Source organism: Acaromyces ingoldii (genome assembly GCF_003144295.1).
Source record: "Acaromyces ingoldii strain MCA 4198 unplaced genomic scaffold FA10scaffold_1, whole genome shotgun sequence".
NCBI lineage: Eukaryota > Fungi > Basidiomycota > Exobasidiomycetes > Exobasidiales > Cryptobasidiaceae > Acaromyces > Acaromyces ingoldii.
In genome coordinates, this window is record NW_020290247.1 from 2330030 (window position 1) to 2350923 (window position 20894).

The 20894-nt window shown below is 60.1% G+C and overlaps 6 protein-coding genes across 6 annotated transcripts; 3 read left to right on the plus strand and 3 right to left on the minus strand.

Moving 5' to 3' along the window:
• The first annotated feature begins 96 nt into the window (after window positions 1-96).
• Window positions 97-3814, plus strand: FA10DRAFT_264161 (alpha/beta-hydrolase). The gene is made up of 2 exons (XM_025520542.1): window positions 97-454; window positions 566-3814. Exons 1-2 carry the CDS (start codon window positions 340-342, stop codon window positions 3697-3699), a joined length of 3249 nt encoding a protein of 1082 aa, XP_025380721.1. The 5' UTR covers window positions 97-339; the 3' UTR covers window positions 3700-3814.
• Window positions 3815-3898: 84 nt separating this feature from the next.
• FA10DRAFT_264162 (hypothetical protein) lies at window positions 3899-11570 on the minus strand. Its single transcript, XM_025520543.1, has 3 exons — window positions 9566-11570; window positions 6177-9495; window positions 3899-6087 (listed from the first exon to the last, which is right to left on the minus strand). Exons 1-3 carry the CDS (start codon window positions 11211-11213, stop codon window positions 4062-4064), a joined length of 6993 nt encoding a protein of 2330 aa, XP_025380722.1. The 5' UTR covers window positions 11214-11570; the 3' UTR covers window positions 3899-4061.
• A 198-nt stretch (window positions 11571-11768) lies between these two features.
• Window positions 11769-14015, plus strand: FA10DRAFT_25070 (hypothetical protein). The gene is made up of 2 exons (XM_025519571.1): window positions 11769-12335; window positions 13738-14015. Exons 1-2 carry the CDS (start codon window positions 11889-11891, stop codon window positions 13846-13848), a joined length of 558 nt encoding a protein of 185 aa, XP_025380723.1. The 5' UTR covers window positions 11769-11888; the 3' UTR covers window positions 13849-14015.
• FA10DRAFT_273952 (guanine nucleotide-binding protein alpha-3 subunit) lies at window positions 13740-15399 on the minus strand. The gene is made up of 3 exons (XM_025523193.1): window positions 15156-15399; window positions 14186-15086; window positions 13740-14128 (listed from the first exon to the last, which is right to left on the minus strand). The coding sequence occupies exons 1-3, from the start codon at window positions 15274-15276 to the stop codon at window positions 14086-14088; spliced, it is 1065 nt and encodes a 354-aa protein (XP_025380724.1). The 5' UTR covers window positions 15277-15399; the 3' UTR covers window positions 13740-14085.
• Window positions 15400-16839: 1440 nt separating this feature from the next.
• On the plus strand, window positions 16840-18640 carry FA10DRAFT_25032 (acyl-CoA dehydrogenase NM domain-like protein). The gene is made up of 3 exons (XM_025519563.1): window positions 16840-17327; window positions 17392-18394; window positions 18471-18640. The coding sequence occupies exons 1-3, from the start codon at window positions 17051-17053 to the stop codon at window positions 18571-18573; spliced, it is 1383 nt and encodes a 460-aa protein (XP_025380725.1). The 5' UTR covers window positions 16840-17050; the 3' UTR covers window positions 18574-18640.
• FA10DRAFT_247775 (signal recognition particle protein) lies at window positions 18600-20735 on the minus strand. Its single transcript, XM_025519466.1, has 2 exons — window positions 20351-20735; window positions 18600-20284 (listed from the first exon to the last, which is right to left on the minus strand). Exons 1-2 carry the CDS (start codon window positions 20603-20605, stop codon window positions 18707-18709), a joined length of 1833 nt encoding a protein of 610 aa, XP_025380726.1. The 5' UTR covers window positions 20606-20735; the 3' UTR covers window positions 18600-18706.
• Window positions 20736-20894: the final 159 nt, after the last annotated feature.

A 20894-nucleotide genomic window follows, 5' to 3' on the forward strand; every position in this document is an offset into this window, starting at 1 on the left:
TTCGATTTGCCATGTGACCGTGCTCTATTTCTGGCGATGACGTCGAATCGGAATTAGGCGGTCCTCGTTCTGGATCTGTGCGGGTCGTCGTGCCCGCATCGTTAGTATATTGGAATTGTGTCGAGCGTGATTCGGCTCGCTGCGACCGCTGCCCTTTCTTCCTCTCGGCCAGGCTCTCTCGACTACAAGGCGCTCTCTCGGTATCCTCTGTTCCATATATACCATACGAACACACACTCACGCTCATTTGCCGTCGAAAGTCATATTCCCTCTACACGGGCCCTCGATCGGCGCCTACGGCTTGCAACCTAGCAGGCAGCAGCTCGCCGTCCACCAACGATGACGATCTCGCTCTCGCATGTGGCCACCTCGACGACGCCGACGGTGGTCAAGACATTCATCAAGCACTATGTGACGCAGATGCGAAAGGAGAAGGAGGACAGGCGGACAGAGGGTGAGTTTGGCCCCCGGCCTCGTCATGTTCTGTTGTCCTCTGTAGGCTCAGACTCTGTCTCTTCTCTTTCTGTCTTTCTCACACTCCCTCGCTCTTACCTTGCGCGCACAGCCACGGACGAGCTCCTCTTCCACGAGGCATTTATGATCATCAAGCAGTTCATCGAGATTGCCACCAGAGACACCGTCGAGTCGCTCCAGTCCTTTACAAACACCCATGTACCCGCAGCGCCGACGACGCGAGTCTCGCGCGTCATTGTGCCCCTCGAGAGCTGCGACGAGGCCGCCAAGTGGCTCATCGAGTACTTTGGCGAAAAGGACTTGCGGGACCTCGTCGGTGGCGCCAAGTGGTGGCAGGTGCGCGGCCTGGCGGGCATCCAAGCGGAATGGATGGCGATGCGCGACGACTGGAAGCGCGCCGAATTCGTCGATGGCGCAAACATTTCCCAGCCCGAGCTGTTTGAAAAGGCGAAGACGGCAAAGCAGAACAAGCGCCACGAGCGCAAAGTCTCGAGGCACAAGGTCGAAGGCATGCGCAGCCGCCGCTCGCTCAACGGCAAGGACCACCACCAAAAACATCAGAAGCGGAGAAAGCGAAGAGAGGGCAATGGCGACAACGGCGGTAGCGATGTGGACGATGAGGACGATGACGGCGAATTCGACTCCGAGGGGCAGAAGTTTGAGGAGCTGGACCGGCTCAAGAGAGTCATGTACTATGTCCATGGCGGAGGCACCTACTTTGGCTCGATCAACACCCATCGCATCATGATTGTCCGCTTCGCAAGAAAGTTTGGTGGGAGAGCATTTGCGATCAACTACCGAAAGGCGCCCAACTACCCCTGGCCGTGCCCGCTCCACGATGTCCTTGCCGGCTACTTCTACCTCATCAACCCGCCTCCCGGTGCCAAGCACAAGGCCATCGACCCCTCCAACATTGTCATTGCTGGCGACAGTGCAGGGGGTGGACTCTGCCTCGCCCTCCTTGCCGTCCTGCGCGACCTGGGTAAGCCCCAGCCGTCGGGTGCGGTGCTGCTCAGTCCGTGGTGTGACATGACGCACAGCTTTCCATCCATCTTGCAAAACACCGACACCGACATTATTCCTCGCTACAGCTTCATCCACAAGCCCAGCACCCTCTGGCCCGTTCCCGGTGTGCGACCCGAAAAGGGATCCAAGAAGCACGCGGCCGGCAAGGAGGACGGAGAGGCAAAGGCGGACAAGGGCGAGAAGCACAATGAGGCCTCGCACCCGCCCAAGGCTCGCTCAGACCACAATAGCCGCACGCCAACGGCTCGAACTCCCACGGGCGAGCGCAAGCCCGAGCTCGCCGTTCCGCACGGTGTCGATCCAAGCCTCGATAGCGGCAAGGGCATCAAGGAAAAGCTCGGTCTCCATGGCGCGACCGACCGCCAAGGTCTCTCGGTGGCCGAGGTCAGGAGCAATGAGAGCGATCATCCGGAAGCAGAGATTGCCACGGAAGGTGCTGCCGATCCGGCACAGCCCGTCATTGCACCACCTCTAGACCACCTCTACGCTGACCCGATCCAGGTGGCTGTCCAAGGCAAAGACGGCGAGAACAAGACGATCGCCCTCCGACAGCAGATCCAGCTGTATGCGACAAATGCGCAAGTATTCCACCCGCTCTGTTCGCCCATCCTTCAGGGTAGCCTCGGCGGTCTACCCCCGCTCTACATCCTTGCTGGAGACTCGGAGGTGCTGCGCGATGAGATTATCTACCTTGCCCACCGCGCCGCTCGTCCCAAGATGTACCCACTCAACGACGACCTTTTGAGTCAGAACGAGCGGGCGCGCCACGACGCCGAGCGATACAACGACAAGCCGACCAAGGTCCATCTCCAAGTCTACGACGGCCAGCCGCACGTCTTGACCCTCTTTAGCTTCACGACGTCGGCGCGCTACGCATACCGAGCCATCGCCTCCTTTGTCAAGCATGTCACAGGCGCACCCACGACGTACGTCTCGCCGTTCCCCACTGAGGCCGAGCGTCTGGAACACAGCGACACCAGAACAACTGTCTCAACGTCGGGGTGGACGCCCTTTGGTTCGTCACACCGCATCGAGACAGGCAGAGAAGCCAAAGCCGACAACGACGGCGACGAGAGAAACCTCGACCGAATTGACACGTCGCTTGGCCGCTCGTCGCCGCAGGCTCTCTCGCCTGAGATCCTTTCGCCGGAGCAGCAGCAGCAGCAGCAGCAGTCGTCATCCAGTGGCTCGTCCGACGCTGGCGGCTCTTCTGGACCCCCCACATCGGCACCACCGGTCGATGGTCCTGTCGAGGGTGCAACGCTTCGTGATCGAAGGCGAAGAAACGTCACGCTGGGACAAGCCAACGAGTACGACGGTCAGGTCCCGCTTAAGCGGCCAACGTACGTCGACGAGATGATCCGCGAGCGCGTCGACATCCGTGGCCAGATCAGGCCTCTCGAGGATGATAGTAAGCTTCAGGCGCTCCAGATGCCCTGCACCGAGGTCGGCGTCATCAAGGAGGGACCCGTCAAGAGATACCTGACGGGCCAGGAGCTGTGGGACAATAAATTCAAGCGCGAGGCAAAGAAAGTGGAGAAGCGACGAGCGAAGAACGAGGAAAGAGCCAAGGCGATGATCGAGAGGGCCGCCGAGCTCGGCCTCGTGGGACCACGCTGGGAAGAGGCCAAGGAGAAGAAGATGAAAGACTCGTCAAAGAGCCTGCAGAAGGAGGAGTCCAATGGCAGCGTGCAGGAGGATGAGCGATGGGCCGACCTCGGCTCCTTTGGGCCCCTGGACCTACAAGGCGAGAGGCCGCCGCCGAGCGCCATTGCCGGGAGGAGAGACACCGGGGAGGCGCTGGAGCTGCTAAGGACGTCGTTGCATATGCGTGCAAAGAGCCTCGGGATGGGCCACGACGAAGGCGCTGGTGTTCTCTACGGCCTCAAGGGGCACCACAAGGTGGGGGCCCACACGAGGAACCGCGTTCGAGCAAGGGAGGCGACGAATGCGAGGGGCAAACAGAGCGCGGCCGAGAAGGAGCAAAAGACTCGGGCGAGGTACGGCCTCAAGGCTTGGGGAGACGCCATTTCCTACTTTTCGGCAAAGAGGGGAAGGCGAGCGAAGCAGGCAAGCCGGGAAGGATACGTAGAGGAAGAAGAGGAAGACGAAGAAGATGGTGACATAACAGAAACTGAGCAGGGTACGCAGCAAGCGCGCACAGTAGAGACACCCACACCAAACGAATCTCATCCATAGCGGCCACTGGCGGCCATTAGTATTGGCAATACTTGTTTTTAGGCTAGACTACTATACGAACACTTGATACCATGACCATCTCAGGGTGGCAATTCTCCTAATTCGATCACTAGAGCGTGTCCAGTGTGGGAAAGGACGTTACGAAAACGATGGAAAGGGGCGAGTCTTTGAGGCCAGGACGAGCGAAAGAAAGAGTGCCTTTCAATTTTGGGGAAGGGTTCGAAGAGTGTAGTACAGTACAACCTAGCTATGGGTGACAAATTTTGGTCGAGGGTACATCCGTGCAAGTTGCGAAAAGGTATCCCGTCATCTACAGCGACATGGTTTCAAGATCAGGGGGGTGGGATGAAGGTAAGAGAATATCAGGACGCCACGGGCGAAGGAGACGCAGCGGCACCAAAGTACAGCTTGTCTGCCCAGCCCAGCTTGCCTGTTCGGTCAATGCGGCCAAAGAGAATCGTCTTTGCGAGGTCGTTGTCGCCGGCTGCCTCATCGGCATCGCTGTTTGACGACAGGACGCGAAGCTTGTCGCCAATCTCAAACGACAACCATGGCCATCCCATTCGGTCTTCTCGAGGTCCGTCCGAAGGGCTGGCTTCGGAAGCCTGGAGGGTGTAGAGAACCGGCATTTTGTGTCGCTGCTGCGTCCGCGGTGACATGGGCGGCTTCATATCCGCCTGCTCAGAGCCCAGAGCTCCTTCCGACTTTGGTGGTACCGGCGGTGGCTGCGCCTCGGTGGACGACAGTTCAGGCAAGAGTGCCATGGCAGGCGAGGAGCCCAAGTAAACTTCCTTTTTGGGCGCTTCCGGATTGTCGTCAAGGAAGGGAATGGGGCTGTTCTGGATGAAGAAGCCATCATCGCCATCGGTTCTAAAGACGAGGCTGGGCAGTAATGGAGGCCGCTCTGGCACGACCGATGTGTCATTATGACCCGATTCGGACGTAGAAGGCATCGGAGGAAGGGGCACTTTCGGCGAGCTCGACGAAGGTGAATACTCCTTGGAGAAGCTTCCCGAAATCGTTCGCATCAGGCCAGCCACGCCGCTCGGTCGCCGAGAAGGGACGGGAGAGGAGTTGAGCGATGGCGAATGGCCCAGAGAGGACGAAGGTGGCGCCAAGAGGCCGGTGTCGAAACCGCTATCGTCTCCCGCTGCTCTGTCTCCCTTTCCTGCCGCCTCGGCCATGTCGGCCAAGGCAGCAGAGGAAGCAAAGACGCCACTGCCTTCAAAAGACGTGATGCGCAGCGTCTCGAGAAGCTCGCTCGTGCGCCGGTGAGCACTCCAGTACGCGCGCACGGGATGCACATGTCGGATCGTCGCCTCACCGCCGGCCGTCGTCGGAGTCACCTCGTTGGGGTTCGGGCTATTGACGCGCCAGTAGTCGAGCACGGCGCGGCGCACATCCAGGTAGTGAGCGGCCTGAATCCTCGCAAATGCCTGCACGCCCACGTCGAGGAGCGTCAGCACGCCAAAGATAAACTGGGGCAGCTCGTCCAGAAGCTGGGCGTGAAGAGCGATGAAGCCGTTTACGCTCTCGATTGCCTTTTTGTCCAGCGCTCTATCGCTCTTCATCGTTCGATACTTGAAGTAGTCGGCTTCTCGCTCGTCGCGCTTGGCCATGACCGACATGGGATTGTCGAACATCTGGAGGAGCCGATCAGTCATTGGCACAATGTTGTGCTCAATCTCTGAGTGCATGGGCCGCCACGAGGTCTTGACGACGGTGCGGATCAAGACCTGGTATGCTTGGATGCGCTCGAGGCTTGCCACCACAGCCATTTCCTCTTCAACAGAGCTTGCGCGGCTCTCGTCATGCGTGCCTGGGGCCACAGATGGAGAGGAAGGCGGTAGTGTGAGCTGCATGACGTTGCGCATCTGCGTCAACAAGCGTATCTCCGCGTCGTAGTGGTCCCTAAGATGCAGCGACCACGCCAAGGCCTGTTGCGCAAATTGCTCAACGCGACGCCTCAGGGCGAGGAAGCGATCCACAATGGAGGCATAGCTGTCGAACGCGTGATCCGAGGTGGGCGTTGTCAGCATCGAGTGCCTGCCCGACTTGTCCTTGAGCTTCTTTCCCTTCTTGATTGTCGATGGCGGCGTCACGACGGATTCATTAGCTCCTCCTCCATCACCACCCGTGGCAGTGCGCTGGCGAGAAGACGAAACAGTTCTGCTGCTAGCGATAATGTGCCCTGCAATGTCTTTGCGCTTCTTCACCTCGTTGATGTTGTCTGCCACCCGTCCAATTTCTTCCAATGCCGACGCCAGACACTCATAATCGGGATGCGAGGGAGGTGTTGCGGCACGAATCTGCTGGATCAGCAGCGGATACTTGAGCACGCGCTGGACTGGCTTGATAAGGAGCGAAGCCAAATCCCACGCATTGGTGCTGAAGGCAGAGAGAGGGGGTGAAAGCACAAAAGATGAGCAAAGTGTGGCACGAGACGAGACACGATTTGGAGGGAAAAAACTACTCACTGCTTGCGAGCCACCTCTGTGCAATCCTTGAAGAAGGCCGAAGCACGGCCCGAGTTGGCAGAGAGCTCCTGGAGCCTGGCCATTGATGCCTCGTGTCGGGAGCAGTACGCAGTATACACGTTTTCGATGCGCGGCATGAGACTGAGAAACGCCCTGCCGATGCGGTCATCCTCTGCATCTTCAACAGACTGACCGGCGGCGGTGCGCGAGGGCGAAAGGGCCAACGACCCCATGACACCTTCCAGTATGGCAGCCATCTCATCAGCAAAGACAGCGCACTGCTCCAGCTGGGCAAAGATGATGCGGATGTCGCTTGGCGTCAGGGGCGCATCAGGCGATCCCAGTGCGCCTGCCATGAGGACGTGGCCAGCGGTCGAGACGTGCATCGGGGGTCTCGTCGGCGCAGATGCTGGCGCTGGTGAAGACGCTGATAGCGAGCTCGTCGACTGTGCATGCACTGTGCCCGCCGAAGCAGACGTGGAGAGCTGGCCAGAAGACGTCGACGTCGTCATACCTGCCATGGCTGGCGGTGTGGCAGGCAACGGCGGCGCATTGGCCGTCGAGAAGGGAAAAGACGAGTCGGATGTCTGCGATGTCTGTGAGGACACGGTGAACATCGACGAGCGATTGCTCGGGTCCGAAGATGAGGCAAACGACGGCGAGTAGGTCCCTGCTGGCCCACCTACGCCCGGCGAAGGGAGTCGCTGATTGATGAGACCGCTCCGAGAAGAGGTGGTGCTTGCTGCACCTGCCGACGGCGGCGGTCCAAGACCAAGACCGCCCGGCGAGGGAATCGGCGTCGAGGACGAGGAGCTCAGGCCACCCGACAAGGGAGTATGCAGAATCGACGTGGCCGACATGCCCGCCTTTGCCTTTGCCCTGGCCAGATAGACGTCTCGCACCACAGCCAGATCCGACGCATAGCTCTTCTCGGTCTCGACGAGCTCCCTGATGACATTCCTCCGCTTGATGATGCGCTTCATCTCGTCCGTCAGCTCCTCGACGGGCGTGCCCACCGATGCCGGCGAGGCTACGCTGGTCGGCCCAAGATTGGCGACGGGGGAGCCGAGCTTACCGGCAGCGTCGAGCGAGTGGACCGACCTGGTCTTGTCGCCGAGCGATGGAGTCGAGCCGTTGCGTCTAAATGCTTCTCCAAATGCCCCTGCCTGCTCCTCCTCCACTGCCGGCGTCTGGCCGTCGGAGCTGTCGATGTCCTGGCCGTCAAAGATGCGCCTGATCTGAGGCCTTGCCAGCGCTGGATCCGATTTGCGGCTCTTTGTAGTCTTGCGGCCGAGCTTGGACGTGAAAGACAGCGAGCTGCTCGAAGGGCTGTCCTCTCTGGCATCCCCAGAAAAGGGCTTCCACTTGGATGTCTTCTTCTGATCGCCCGCGCCTGCGTCCTTGTCGGATGGTCTGTTGAAACCAAAGGCTGGCGGCGTCACCTTTCTCAGCGACATGTACCTCTGCGCCATGGAGCCCGAAGCAGACGAGGCTGGTGCAGTGCCGTGAGACAGCACCGATGTCTCCTGGCTGGCCGACGACCTTGCGTCGCCATTCGAGTCGAGAGAGAGCTGCGAGGCTGAAGCAGCGGCGGCCATGTCGTCGGCAGGGAGAGCAGCTTTTGCACGCATCTTGAGGCTGTTCGTTCGCAGTCTCACCATGCCTTGAGAACTCGCGCTGGGACTACCCTGCATCATGGGACTGCCACTCAGCCTCGGGCTACCTTGCCGTAAGCGTGGGCTGTCCTCGAGCTTCAGGCCAGAAGCCGATCCCGGGCGCGAGCTTTTGCTGCGCCGTTTGGCAGTCAGGGGGACAGGTTTGAGCTTGATGTCGTCGTTCCATATGGGCATACCCGTCTGCAGAGTCGAGGGCGACGTGGGCGTCACTGCATTCTCGACGTCGTACGAGGAGCTGCCAGAGAGGGAGCTGGCCATGATGGCACCCATCGGCGCCACTTCCTCGATGCTCCTCCTCGGCGGGCTGGCTCCCAGTGCGAGCCGCATCCTTTGCCTTTCCTCGATTGCTCGAAGCGTCTCGGCCGAAGGCGAGCCGACCGGAATTGGTTTCGCCGAAGACGGCGCTGCTTGCCTGGTCCGGAGAGGGCTCTTTTCTGGTCGTCTAGGCTCACCAGCATGCAGGTGCTGTGTACTCTCGGGCCCAACGCTGACGTTGCTCTCGTGGGAGGAAATGGGATAGAGGGAGCCACCCATGTCAGTGACAAAGTCAGGAGGCGAGGTGGAATGGGGGGCGGAAGTCGAGGCTGGCGACAGCTCGGCCCGCGCCGTCTTCATGCTCTCCGGGCTTGCGGCGTCAAAGTTGGCGGGGCCTTCATCGCTCCTCAATTGCGACACTTTGTCCCGATGCTCGTCGTGCTCCGCCGACGGCTTTGGACGCTTGGCTGATGAGCCGTCGCCAAAGCGTGCACGGATGGCAGCCAATGCGCCTGCTCCAGCAGCTCCAGCGGCGCTCGCGGCTGATGTTCTCGACCCTGGCGGGGGACGTGCCTCCAGATCGAGCAGGCTCGTCCTCTTTGACTTGTAGCCGCCGTCGTCTGCAGGCGGCGTGTCACCAGCATGAAAGCCATCCACGGATGGACCTTCAGCACCGTCAGCGCTCTTGCCAATGCTCTTTGTCGAGCTCATCCTCGGCGGCGCGGGCGGTGAGGGGAGGCGCTCGTGGTCACCGATTGCGCCGCTCGAAGCGGAGCTTGCTGCCAAGCGCGCATTTCGCAAGCTGCTGGATCTTGGCACCACCGATACGCTTTGGGCACTCGATGCAAAGCTGGCCAGGCTGCTCACGCTCTCTCGATCAGAACGGCCGTGGTGCGACGAGGGTCGCTTCACCAGAGCGGGCCGTTCGACAGAGGAGGAGCCCGTAGTGACAGCGGCCAGGGCAAAGGAGCTGCCGTTGGTCGTCCGTACTCTGGTTCCCTCACTCGTCGTGGGCCGAGAGGCGGAGAGGGACGATGTTTTGCTGTGCCTCTTTCGGCCCTTGTCGAGGGAGGAGTTTGACGAGTCGGAGCGCTGCATCAGTGGCCGCGCCGAACGCTCGAACTTGTCCGTGTCCAGCGCAGCTGGGGAGCCGAGTTTGGGACTTGTGCCTGGTCGAGCGGGGTCGCTGGACGCAGGAAGCGGCCTCTGTGTCCTTCTCGCTGGGTCCATCTTGAGGAAATTGGGTTGCGGGTCGACACTGGCAGTCTCGAGGGATGTCGAGACCGGAGCGTCTGGACCATTACCAAGCGGTCCCTTGGACTCGATGGCGGCTTTGGTCGCTTTGCTATTGGCCGCATTCTCGAAACGATAGCCACCACCGGTTCCTGCTGGGGCCCCAAGGAGAAAGCTGGTGAGCCAGAGTGTGTCCCCCGTGTCAGTCAGTACGAGCATGCTCACCTGAAGCTTTGATGCTGACAAACGACGACGATCGCTTCTCGCGGGGAGGCCAGCTGTCCATGCGCAGCATCGTGCCTCCTGGCGATCTCGATCGTGGTCGTTCGAGGCCGGCTGCCTCGGTGGGTGACCCCCCAGCCTGTTCGTCTCGTGCTGGCACGCTGAGCTGTAGAGGTTGAGAACGCGAGGTGGGGATGGACGCTGACTCGAGGCCCAGGCCAGCGAGAGCAGCGCCTCTGCTTGACCTCGTCGACGACGACGACGTGGGCTCATGCGCCAGAGAAGACGAGGATGGACCGAGCGCTGAGATGCCACTGCGAGCGGTCGCCTCTGCCCCCCCTGGCGATGTCGCCAGACCGGCAGACAGGCGACTGCCACTGTCGACCCTGCTGAGTCGGGCGTCGATGGAGTCTGCAAACGACGACGAGACGATTGCCTCTTCGCTCCCACTCCCATTGCCACCACCACTGATGCCCAGGGGAGGGGTGAAGAAGGGCGTCGCCTCTGGCTGCGATTGCGAGACGGAGCCGCTGTGCTCGCTCGCAATCGAGGCAGTATCGCCGCGGTCCGAGCCGTCGTAGGCAGCGCCTCGTCGCGAGGACGCCTTGCTGCCGTTCAGCTTCTTCATCTTCGAGTCGGCCTTGTTGCCGTTGCTGCTCCTGAGCCCAAATAGCCTCGACTTGAGGCTCGACTTGGCCGCCTTGACGCTGTCACCACTGCTGGTCACTGACGTGCTCTCGCCGCCGCCGACGCCGCCGACGCCGACAATGGGCGATTCTGTCTTGCCAGCGGGCATGGGCACTTCAAGAGACTCCGACGCGAGCGAGGCACCACTCGTCGATTGAGGGACCCGTCTGCTGTTGCTATTGCTGCGGGCAAGCGACTGGGCCGACGCATTTGGACTTGCGCCAGTACTGCTGTTCTTCCGTCGCAGACTTGCAAGGAAACTACCACCACCACCACCGCTGCCGCTAGTGATTACGCCATCAAATTCCCTCCCACTGGCCCCCGCCGCGCTGGCCAGCTTCTTTTTCCGTTCGGCCACCGAGGCCGAGGCCGAGGCCACGCTGCCTCGCCTTGCTCGCATCGATGCAAACGACGAGTCCTCCTCCCCCTCCTCGGGGCTACCCATGGTGGCCAGGTTGCGCGACGAAGACGAGGGCGAGGACTGGCGCCGGTGCATGGTCCACTCGGTGGGGTGAAAGGACCTGATGCTGCTCCCGCTGCTGATGCCCGCAGGTAGTGGAGGGGGGGACGCCGAGAGCGCGCGAGGCAGGGGCGACGTCGACAGGGCACGAGAGAGCGGCTCGGTTCCATCCAAGGCGGTCGCTGAGCTGGCGCTGGCCAAGATCCGGTTCCGACTCCCAGAGCGGAGGGTGGGTGTTGTCGGAGGCGATTGCGGAGGCGAGCTCGAGGCCGTGACAGCGCTCCGCGACGACACGTTCGAGGGCCTCCGCGTCGTCGAGACAGACGTCGATGCCGAGGGCCTCCTGCTGCTGTTTGACGAGGACGTGAACGAGCTGTGCGACGGTCGTCTGATGTCCAAACGAGCGCCCTCGCCCGTCGTCCTCGAGGAGGAGCTAGAGGAGGAGGAATCGTCGGCCACGAGTCGAGAAGATGATGCAGCGGCGTTGCCTTTCTGCTCGGACATTGCCCTTCCCTTCCCTCTTGCCTCGTTTCCCTATCTGTTAAAGTGGTGAGCACCCTAGCCCCTTTTATTGCCGAGACACAATTGATGCGGGGAGCAGTAGTAGTGTGTAGTAGTAGGGTCGTGTAGTGTAGTGTAGTGTAGTGTAGTGTAGTGTAGTGTAGTAGTAGAGTAGTAACACGCGCGCGCTTGAAATGTAGTGTAAGTGTTGTTGCCTTTGTGTAGGAAGGCCAACAGCCGATCCGACTTGGAGACGATCCACCCACCCGGGCCTCTGCTACGCTGGGCAAAGAGATAGACAGGCGTCTAAAAAATGAAAAAAAGGCCAGAAAATAGAAAAGAAGCAATCGGGCCACAGGTGTCGTCTGTTTTCTTTTATTCGATCGTAGACAAGAAGGACAGGCAGGCGCAGGTGCTTGGCTGGTCGAAGCTGCCATCTCGGGAAGGGCGCATGCAGCAGGCAGCGACGACGGCGAATGATGCAGACAGACAGCGCCCGGCCCGGGCCCTGGACTGTCACACAGTTTCTCGACCTAACCCCCTTCTATCGATCCGTGGGCGGGGCGACGTCCACGTGGCACCCTGGGAAACTGAGAACAAGATCGGGACATTCTCTCGTGTTTCGAGAACAACACCATAGTCGGACGAGACGAGTATCGACGAGGCGCTAGAGGCGCTATGGCGGCCGTCGTCCAGACGAACACGCCGGCAAAGGCGCCCGCCGAGGCATCACCCTGGAAGCCTCGTCTGCTCTGGCGCGGCTCGTTGGTATTGGCCGATGGGACCGCGCTCCCCGGCGTTGCCTTTGTCTCGACGTGCCAGCCTTACTTTGCCTCTTCTCCCGCTGCGCCATCTTCTTCTTCCCACGCAGACGGAGCACAGAGGAAGGACGCGTCCACGATGACACGGGAGCAGGAAGCCGATGTGTGTCTCTCAATCGAGATGGTCCGACACGCACCCTTACCCATCCTTGACGTGGTCCCTTCGTCGTCCGACCACGACGACCCAAGTGCCAGTGTATCGTTCACCTACCAGATTGGGACAGGCATGCGCGCATACATCGATCCAAAGTGTCACTCGACAGTGGCTTATTTCGAACGCACCTTTTGCTACCCTTCATCCGAGGTGAGTTTGTCTTCCTTGTGTCTCTTGCGCGAGAGGTACGCATGTATCCTCTTACTTCTCTTTCTCTTTTCCCTTCTCGGCGCAAGCAGACACCCAGCTCTCCAGCTATCTTGTTGTCTCTCGAAACGGCGTCCGTCGCTCTGTCGCCCCAGCGCTCGACAGCTTCGTCTCCCGGAGCACAGTCCCACGACCCCTTTTCGTCGTCCTACCACGCCGCTCAGCCTGCATCTTCGACCATACAAGCAGGAGCGACCCAATTTGCCATCATGGGTCGCAGGAAGGAGGTCGCAGGGGTTGCAACGCTCGAGCTGGTGCTGGGACGAAAGATTGTCAAGAGGGCGGCACGGAGGGGGCCCTCACTGACATTTGAGAAGAAGCCAAATGCAGAGGGCTGGCCTTTGCGGCCCGATGATCCCGCCCCTCGCCGTAAGTCGTTGGACTGGATTTGAGCTCCGTGAGCGGGCAAGTCGAGACTAATTCTTTTCTTGTCTTGTCATAGCATCGTCGCTCGCTCAGATTCTGACAGCAAAGACGAAGCTAGCCGCAAAGCCAGGATCGGATCCGCGGCGAGTTTCCCAAGGCTCAATGACCCTGGCACCGCCGCCACCGCCGGTGCGAGCCAGGACGGAAGGGAGCAGCGTCGCAAGGAGATCCTCGATCGTCGATCTCGGCGCAAAATTCGGGAGCAAGAGAAAGCTGCAGAAGTCCGCGAGCACGTCCAGTGTTGCTGAGCTCGTTGCAAAGAAGGAAGAGCAGTCGCAGCAGCCCGAGACCTCGAGGAGGAGCAAGACGGGCGGCAACCATACACCGGGGCGGAGGGGCGAAAAGAGACCGAGGCGCGAAGACAGCTTTTCGCTGCCGCCCTCGCTGGACGATGACGCTGGCGAAGAGGACGAGGAGGAGGAATGGCCCGCGCAGCTTTCGCCAAGCGCAGAGCGAGCGAACGTGACAGTGAAGCGGGAAAGGAGTGATTCGATTGGTCCGCTTGACTTGCCCTCACAAAGCTTGACACCTGTCCCTGGCCCTCTTCGCAAGGTCGAGGGGACTGACGAGCAGCAGCAGCAGCAGCAGCAGCGAAATCGAGCGACAATCAAGAAGCTCGTCCACCACCAACTGCTCGGCAGGGGCCTCGAGCGCCACGATCGAGAGTACCGGACCTGCTTCACGCCGACATGCACGGGCACGGCCCTGGCCCTGCGCGCCCAAATGGGACAGGCGCCCGTCGATCGAGCGAGGGCGGCCGTGATTGTCTCGACGCACCTCGACATGTACCTGTCTCCAAGCATGGCGACCTCGTCGAGCAACCCAACGCCTGCCCCACCTGCTCCGGCATCTTCACACACACGCTAAGTTTCCCACCGCATACACTGTATTATTAGACGAGAAGAGAAGAGAGGCGCAGAAGCCCATCTGTAGACTTGAATTTGCAACAATAGACGATTCTAGTCATAGCGAGAGCGGAAATGCAAACGGTCAGAGAGATAAACGTTGCTGGACCCCACTTTCATCATGATGGGAAGGGCCAGTAGTAATTGCAGAGTAGTAGGAACGACGTGCGCCGACGACAGAGATGACTAGAAAAGGGGGGCAGGGATCGGCATGGGAACACGACCAGGTGTATAAGGTGACGTGGAAGGATGAGCAAGAGGGAGGGGGAAGGGGAGGAAGTGGTATCGATCAGAGAAAGCGCGCGTAGGCAGCAGAATGGGATAGTAGAGATGGAAGAGATGCTGGTTGCAATGCCGAATAATCATAAAATGCCCGAGTCCTTGAGCGCATTCTGCAAGATGGTTCTGGGATTCGAATGTCAGCTCTATACCCTTTCCCGTTCTTCAGCAGCTCAGACTCACTCCTTGACAGCGGCAAAGACAAGGCGGATGTTGCTCGTGTCTGTCGCCTGGGTCAGGTGCGGATAGATGCTGAGTCTGGCCCTATTTGTCTGGGTGAACCGCCAGAGGATGTACTTGGCGGCCTTGTTGACATCGTTGCCGCCGCTGTACTCTGGGAAAAAGTTGGAGAGGGGCTGTCTGGGCACCTTTTGCTTGAAAATGTCGATCTTGTTCAGAAAGAGGATGATTGATGTCCGGCTGAACCAGCGACTGTTGACGACGCTCTCAAAGAGAACCAAGGACTCGGCCATTCGATTTTGCCCGCTCTCCTCGAGCAGGACCTGGTCGTATTCGCTCAAAGCAACGCAAAAGATGATGCTCGTCACCGCCTCGAAACAGTGAATCCATTTCTTCCGCTCGGAGCGTTGGCCCCCGACGTCAAAGAGGTGGATTGAGAGCTGGCCCATGTTGAACCTCGTCTCGGATATCCCCGTTGTCTTGGATCTCGCCCGAAGTACATCGGCTTCGTTTGGGACATAGTCTGGCGACGATATCCGCCGAACCTCGTCGAAAAAGTAAGGAGCGCTGTCCATGAGGTAGAACTCGCTCGTGCGCTCCATGACCTGGGCAATGACGGCATCCTGCCAGAGGGACTCGATCGCCCTGCTCACTTCTGCATCGAGTATCATGTTTGGATCCGCATCGACGCGGTACTGGAGAATCAAGTCTGCATTCTCGCGATTCTCTGGTCGCTCGGGTTCGAGGGCAAACTTGCGGAGGGCCAGGACTATGGCCTGCGCCGAATCGACGAGATTCTTGATGACTGTTAACCGGTATACCATGAGCTCATCTGTGTTGTAGCCATTCTGGTGAATGATCTTCATCTGCTTGACAATCGTCGACTTGCCCGACTCGCCAGAGCCTGGAACCACCAATGTCAGCAGGGGGCCTTGGTCACGTCACTAGAGAAGAGATAGATGGAGAGACGCACCCAAGAGTAGAATCTTGCATTCCTTCTTGAGTCTCTTGCTGTCCTCTTCGAGCTGCCGGTCTATCAGCACACTCCGATCCTTGGCCTTCTTGTCGTCGGTCGACGACAGGCAGGCGCCCATTTTTGCCGCCTCGCCGCGCCTATCTTTTCCACTCCGTCCTTTCTTCTCCGCCGCTGTCGCTCCTCGTAATTCTGTGCGCCGCTGCCCGTCCCGTACGTCTCTAAGCTCACCGAGAAAGGGAAAGGAAGAGGGAGCAAGGGGGGGGGGGGGGGGGGGGGAGGCAGGCTTTCACCTCCCGAAAGCGGCCGGCGAGATGGGCGTATTCGGGTCTTGAAACGAGCCACGCCCGCTTCTTTCCCCTCTTTCCCCTTGCTAGCTCCTCTTGTCTCTCTGACCTGACCCTACTTTCAGCCTCTACTCCTGCGTCGGCCGCTACCTCTGCCCGTGTCTCTTTGCCCGTTGGCTGTCAAGTGCGTTGGTGCCGTGCTTGCCCGTCTCGTGCAACCGACACAGACGACAGATGGCGATTGAGGGATCGCGTGCTTGCGCGCGAGTCTGAACGCAAGAAAGTGTGAGAGTAGGTGAAGCCCCTGCTTGTCCTTTTCGACGCACGACGCAATTGGCAAATTCCAGGCTGGGAAGGCCGAGCAGCGAAGAGAACAGCAGCAATTGGTAGGGTGCAGCCCGGTCGTCGTCGGGCAGAGAAAAGAAACGAAGCGAGCGTGGATTGGTGTGGTCACGAACGGGGCCAATGATTGCGCTCTACGTCTCGTCGTGCGACGCAGTGGCCGGCGCCTTGCAGGCGTCTCTCTATCGGAAATTAAGGTGAGGACGAGAGCGAATGCGACTGAGTGACAAAAGGACAGGGACGGGTGAGCCTGTCCGAGACAAATAATGGAGCGTGGACGACGGAGGGCCCTGAAGTTTAGATTAGAATAATTCCGAGAAAAGAACAGTCCGAGCTTTGAATAAAAGATTAGTGAACAATACAACGGGAGTTATTATCAGGAGCTTCTGTGCGCGTCCCGCGGCTGCACCCCTCTACCTTCGCCCGCTCTTAGCACGAATCAGGGGAGAGAGGTGGGACGAAGGTACAAGAAAGAACAGACGTCAGAATCAGTTCCAGTCGGCTCCACGAATGTTGCGAACTTCTGTCGGAGTGTAGTGTCAGCATTCTCGAGGACTAATGAAACGATTAGCGATCGCGCCAGCAGCAGCAGATGTTGATGGTGGTGGAGGAGGACGAGGGGGATGGGCGTATCTCGGCTCAGTGTGGTGAGGGGCCCGTCAAGGCAGGCTTGCTGCCATGAAGGCGCTCGCTCATACGACTTGCAAAGCATGACCGCCCTGATGACTCGAGGCTGGGGCAGGCGAAGCGAAGCCAATACGTAGGGCTAAGCTGTCCTTCACCCGTGAATGGAACTTGGCCACCCTATCGAAGCTAAATGCTCGGCGTCTGCTGCAGGGGTATATGCCTCTTCCCAACGCAGCTCTGGACATGCTCCCGATCTGGTAGGCTGTGTTCCTAGGTCCCCCCACCAGCGCAGGCAGGCTCTCGCGACACTAAAACCCCACCTTGAGATCGGGCGTGGTTTCCCAGGAGATTCATGGTCCAAGATCCGTAGTACGAATTCGACGATCGGGGGCCGACAAAAACCGAGCGCTTACATTACATGCTTGGCTGCTCTTGTGCTTCAGTCTCTCCGCTCTGATTCTGCTCCGTTTCTCCTGCCCTCACTTTCCCTCTGCGCGCAGGACCCGCCCGGCAGTCCTCCACCTTGATCCGCCTGATGCTTTTACCGGTCGAGAGCCCTCCATCTGTGCTAGCAATAAAAGTGCGGGGATTGGCATCTTCATTTGCTCCTAAGCTTCTTACCTACTACTACTACTTGCCATGGCATCTCGCGTGTTCCGACGGGGAGCAAGCGGGCTGATTCCCCCTCGACCGTCTCGCCTCCTTCTCCAAAGGGCGGCGGCGGCCCCTGCAGGAGCCGGAGCAGCTCGCGCGCTGCACTCGACGGCCCCCGCGTTGACCAACTTTGATGCGCCGTTCACGACAATATCCCAGAGCGGCCTGAGCGAGTCGCAGATGGACGTCCGCACGGCCATCCAGGCCATCACGGACCGCTTCGACGATGCCTACTGGCTGGAAAAGGACCGCGCACAGAGTTGTGAGTGTATTTGTCCGTCCGCGATGGTATAGGAGCAGGGGCGCTGAAAGAAGCACATGTCCAGATCCCCACGAGCTGTACGATGCCCTCGCCGAGGGCGGCTGGGTGGGCATCTGCATGCCGCCCGAGTACGGCGGCGCTGGCCTGGGCATCTCGGAGGCGACGGTGATGCTGCAGACGATTGCCGAGTCCGGCGCAAGCGTGTCGGGCGCCCAGAGCATCCACGCCAACGTGTACCCGATCATGCCCCTGATTGAGTTTGCGTCGCAGGAACAAAAGGAGGACTGGCTGCCGCGTATTCTCGACGGCCGGATCCGCAGCTGCTTTATGATCACGGAGCCAAACGTCGGCCTCGAGACGCTCAAGATCAAGACGCGCGCCGAGAAGCGCGGCAACAAGTGGGTCATCAACGGCAGCAAGATCTGGACCTCGTCGGCGCAGGTGGCCTCGCACGGCGTCATTCTCGCCCGTACCTCGGAGCCGTCAGAGACGTCGCGGTCCGGCGGCCTCTCGCTTTTCTTTGCCCCGCTACGACGGGCCGCGCCCAAGACGCCGCACACGAGTGCCGAGGACAGCGAGCTGCGGAGCGGCCTCGAGATGCGCAAGATTGACAAGATGGGCGGCAACGCAGTCGACGCAAACGAGGTCTGGTTCGACGACTTTGAGGTCGACGACTACTGCCTCGTCGGCGACGAGGGCACCGGCTTCAAAAAGGTGCTCCACGGCATGAATGCCGAGCGGTGCCTCCTCGCCGGCGAGGCTCTGGGTACCGGCTACGCGGCGCTGCGAAAGGCGACGAGCTACGCGGGCGACCGCGTCGTCTTTGGCAAGCCCATCGGCCAGTTCCAGGGCGTGCAGCACCCGCTGGCCATGGCCTGGGCCAATCTCGAAGCAGCCAGGCACCTCTCCTATGCCGCTGCCCGGCTCTACGACGAGCGCAACCCAGACGCGGGCGCTCAGGCCAACGCGGCAAAGCTCGTCGCCAGCGAGGCTGGCTACAAGGCCTGTGAGGCTGCCCTCATGGCCATGGGCGGCATGGGCTACAGTCGCGAGTTCCACGTCGAGAGGTGCGCATACAGTCGCTGTTCTTCCTCTTCCTACCCAGACGCTGACGCAGGATCATTACACACACACTCTCTCTAGGTATCTCCGGGAGAGCTTCGTTCCCCGACTCGCGCCCGTGTCTCGCGAGATGATCCTCAACTATATTGGACAACGGGTGCTGCAGCTGCCCAAGTCGTACTGAGCAGCTGCCTTAGTCGTATTGAATGCGTGCAATTCCATCATCATTCGCAATTCTATCATCATCATCATTGCTGCTGATGCGGCTGATGTGGCTGCTGTTGGTACAACTGCTTACACTTGTGATGAGACGACTGCTATCTCGGCGGTCCACCCCCACCCATCATGTTTTGCATCATCGACTGCAGGCCACCCATGCCGCCCATTCCACCCATCATGTTGGCCAGGCCGCCCAGTCCACCGAGGCCTCCGCCTGGCCCGCCCATGCCGCCCATCATACCGGCCATTTCGGGGGGAATGTTGCCGCTCTGTAGCTGCTGCAACAGCTTCTCGCGGCCGCCCGGCTGCCGCAGCTGCGCCTTGATCTCGGGCGGCAGCGCGTTCTGCATCTTGGCCACCTGCTCCCGGCTCATGCCTGGCGGCAGCTGGCCGGGCGCAGGCATGCCGCCGCCGCCTGCACCGCCCTTTGCACCCTGCATGCGCTTCATCCACCCGGCCTTGCCGCCCATCGACTTGACCATCTTGGAAATCATGCGGTACTGCATCAGAAACTCCTCGACCTCGCGCACGCTCGTCCCGCTTCCCTTGGCCACCCTCCGGGCCCTCGCCGTCATGCGCACGGGCACCTTTTCCTTCTTTCCCTTGGCGTCCTTTTCCTTCGACGACGGTGCAGCAGTGCTCGTGCTCGCAACCTGCTTGCCGCCCGCCTCGTCCGGCTTCTTCTCCTTCTTCTTGCGGCTGACGGGCGCGAAAAACAGGCTTCCGTCCGAGTCGAGCTCCTCGCGTGTCATGCTGTCGGTGATGAAGATCATCTTCTTCATCTTGCGCCCCGCCTCTTCGTCGTTGCCGCCCCCAGACATCATCTGGCCCAGGCCCGGGATCATGCCGGCGAGCTTCGAAAGCGGGCCCATGCTCATGATGTTGCTCAGCTGCTCCCTCCAGTCGCGGATGCTAAAGATGCCACCCTGCTCAATCTTCTTGAGCATCTCCTGCTGCCGCTCCGGGTTGGCCATCTGCACCTCCTGCACCTTGTCCATCAGGCCCGAGATGTCGCCCATGCCCAGCATCTTGCTGATGAATGGCTGCGGCCGAAAGACCTCAATGTCCGTCATGTGCTCGCCTAGACCGATAAACAGGATCGGCGTCTTTGTCGCCGCCACGGCCGAGATGGCACCGCCGCCCTTTGCGTGGCCGTCGAGCTTGGTGACAAATATGCCTCCGTAGTCGGCGGCCTCCTTGAATGCGCGGCTCTGTCCCTCGGCGGCCTGACCAATGCTGGCGTCGAGGACCATGATCGTCTGGTCCGGCGTCACCGCCTCGCCAATCTCGACCATCTCCCGGAACAGCTCGCCCTCCTGCTTGTGCCGGCCACTGGTGTCGACGATGATGACGTCGAACTTGGCCTGCTTGAACGAGGCCACACCAGCCCCGGCAATCGCCACGGGATCCGTCTCGGTGTGCGAGCCATAAAAGGGGAGATTGGCTTTGGCTGCATTCTGCTTGAGCTGGTCAAAGGCACCGGCTCGGAAGGTATCTGCGCACACGAGGCCTGTCTTGAATCCACGCTTCTGATAGTACAGCGCCAGCTTGGTGCACGACGTTGTCTTGCCCGAGCCCTGAAGACCGACAAACATGATGACATTTGCCTTACCCTTCTTTGGCTTGAACGTCTCCACGCCTGGATCAATGAGCTGGACGAGGTGGTCGAAGATGGCCTGTTGGGAGGAGGACCCATGTCAGCTTGATCTGAATTGATCGAAGAGTGCATTCATATCGCCCACCTTCTGAACAATATTCCTGCGTTGGCCTTCGGTCAGTCTCGTTGCCTTGTCGCCTCCCTCGTTGAGCTGCTCCTTGACCGTGCCTCGCACATTGTTGCGCAGGCCCTGGACGAGCTTGACGTTGACGTCGCTCTCGAGGAGCGCCGCACACACGCTCTTGAGCAGCCCATCGACGGCAGCATCGTCCACGACCGGCACCCGCGACAGCTCAGAAAAGGCCGCATTGATGCGTCGACCTAGCTCGTTGAGCACCATCTTCGGACAGCAAGCTTGAAGTCGTAAAGGGCCTGCGCCTGGTGCGGTGGGGATGAACCAGAGCGATGGGTCTCGGTCGAGGCTCGACGAGCTCGAGGTCTGGACACGTGACCCGTCTTTTGGACTTGCGCTGCTCCAAGCTTTGAGAAGATCCAGGGCAAGCAGACGCTGCGAGCCTTCTTTTTCTGTTTTGGTTTTTTTGTTTCAATAACGCCCGGACCAGCCCTGGTGACTCGAAGAAGACACCAAGTCCGCGGACGACGACGACGACGACGAAGTGACTGTAGAG

Excerpts from the sequence above, each read along its gene's own strand:
- FA10DRAFT_247775 (XM_025519466.1), bottom strand. The coding sequence starts at position 20,605 with ATGGTGCTCAACGAGCTAGGTCGACGCATCAATGCGGCCTTTTCTGAG. Across the intron at positions 20,285-20,350 it reads GCAGGAATATTGTTCAGAAG|GCCATCTTCGACCACCTCGT; the intron begins GTGGGCGATATG and ends TCCTCCCAACAG.
- FA10DRAFT_25070 (XM_025519571.1), top strand. The coding sequence starts at position 11,889 with ATGGCGGCCGTCGTCCAGACGAACACGCCGGCAAAGGCGCCCGCCGAG. Across the intron at positions 12,336-13,737 it reads TTTGCTACCCTTCATCCGAG|AAGCCCATCTGTAGACTTGA; the intron begins GTGAGTTTGTCT and ends AGAGAGGCGCAG.
- FA10DRAFT_264162 (XM_025520543.1), bottom strand. The coding sequence starts at position 11,213 with ATGTCCGAGCAGAAAGGCAACGCCGCTGCATCATCTTCTCGACTCGTG. Across the intron at positions 9,496-9,565 it reads TGTCAGCATCAAAGCTTCAG|CAGGAACCGGTGGTGGCTAT; the intron begins GTGAGCATGCTC and ends TTGGGGCCCCAG. Across the intron at positions 6,088-6,176 it reads ACAGAGGTGGCTCGCAAGCA|CACCAATGCGTGGGATTTGG; the intron begins GTGAGTAGTTTT and ends CTCTGCCTTCAG.
- FA10DRAFT_273952 (XM_025523193.1), bottom strand. The coding sequence starts at position 15,276 with ATGGGCGCCTGCCTGTCGTCGACCGACGACAAGAAGGCCAAGGATCGG. Across the intron at positions 15,087-15,155 it reads ATGCAAGATTCTACTCTTGG|GCTCTGGCGAGTCGGGCAAG; the intron begins GTGCGTCTCTCC and ends TGGTGGTTCCAG. Across the intron at positions 14,129-14,185 it reads GTCTTTGCCGCTGTCAAGGA|AACCATCTTGCAGAATGCGC; the intron begins GTGAGTCTGAGC and ends TTCGAATCCCAG.
- FA10DRAFT_25032 (XM_025519563.1), top strand. The coding sequence starts at position 17,051 with ATGGCATCTCGCGTGTTCCGACGGGGAGCAAGCGGGCTGATTCCCCCT. Across the intron at positions 17,328-17,391 it reads AAAGGACCGCGCACAGAGTT|ATCCCCACGAGCTGTACGAT; the intron begins GTGAGTGTATTT and ends GCACATGTCCAG. Across the intron at positions 18,395-18,470 it reads CGCGAGTTCCACGTCGAGAG|GTATCTCCGGGAGAGCTTCG; the intron begins GTGCGCATACAG and ends CACTCTCTCTAG.
- FA10DRAFT_264161 (XM_025520542.1), top strand. The coding sequence starts at position 340 with ATGACGATCTCGCTCTCGCATGTGGCCACCTCGACGACGCCGACGGTG. Across the intron at positions 455-565 it reads GGAGGACAGGCGGACAGAGG|CCACGGACGAGCTCCTCTTC; the intron begins GTGAGTTTGGCC and ends TTGCGCGCACAG.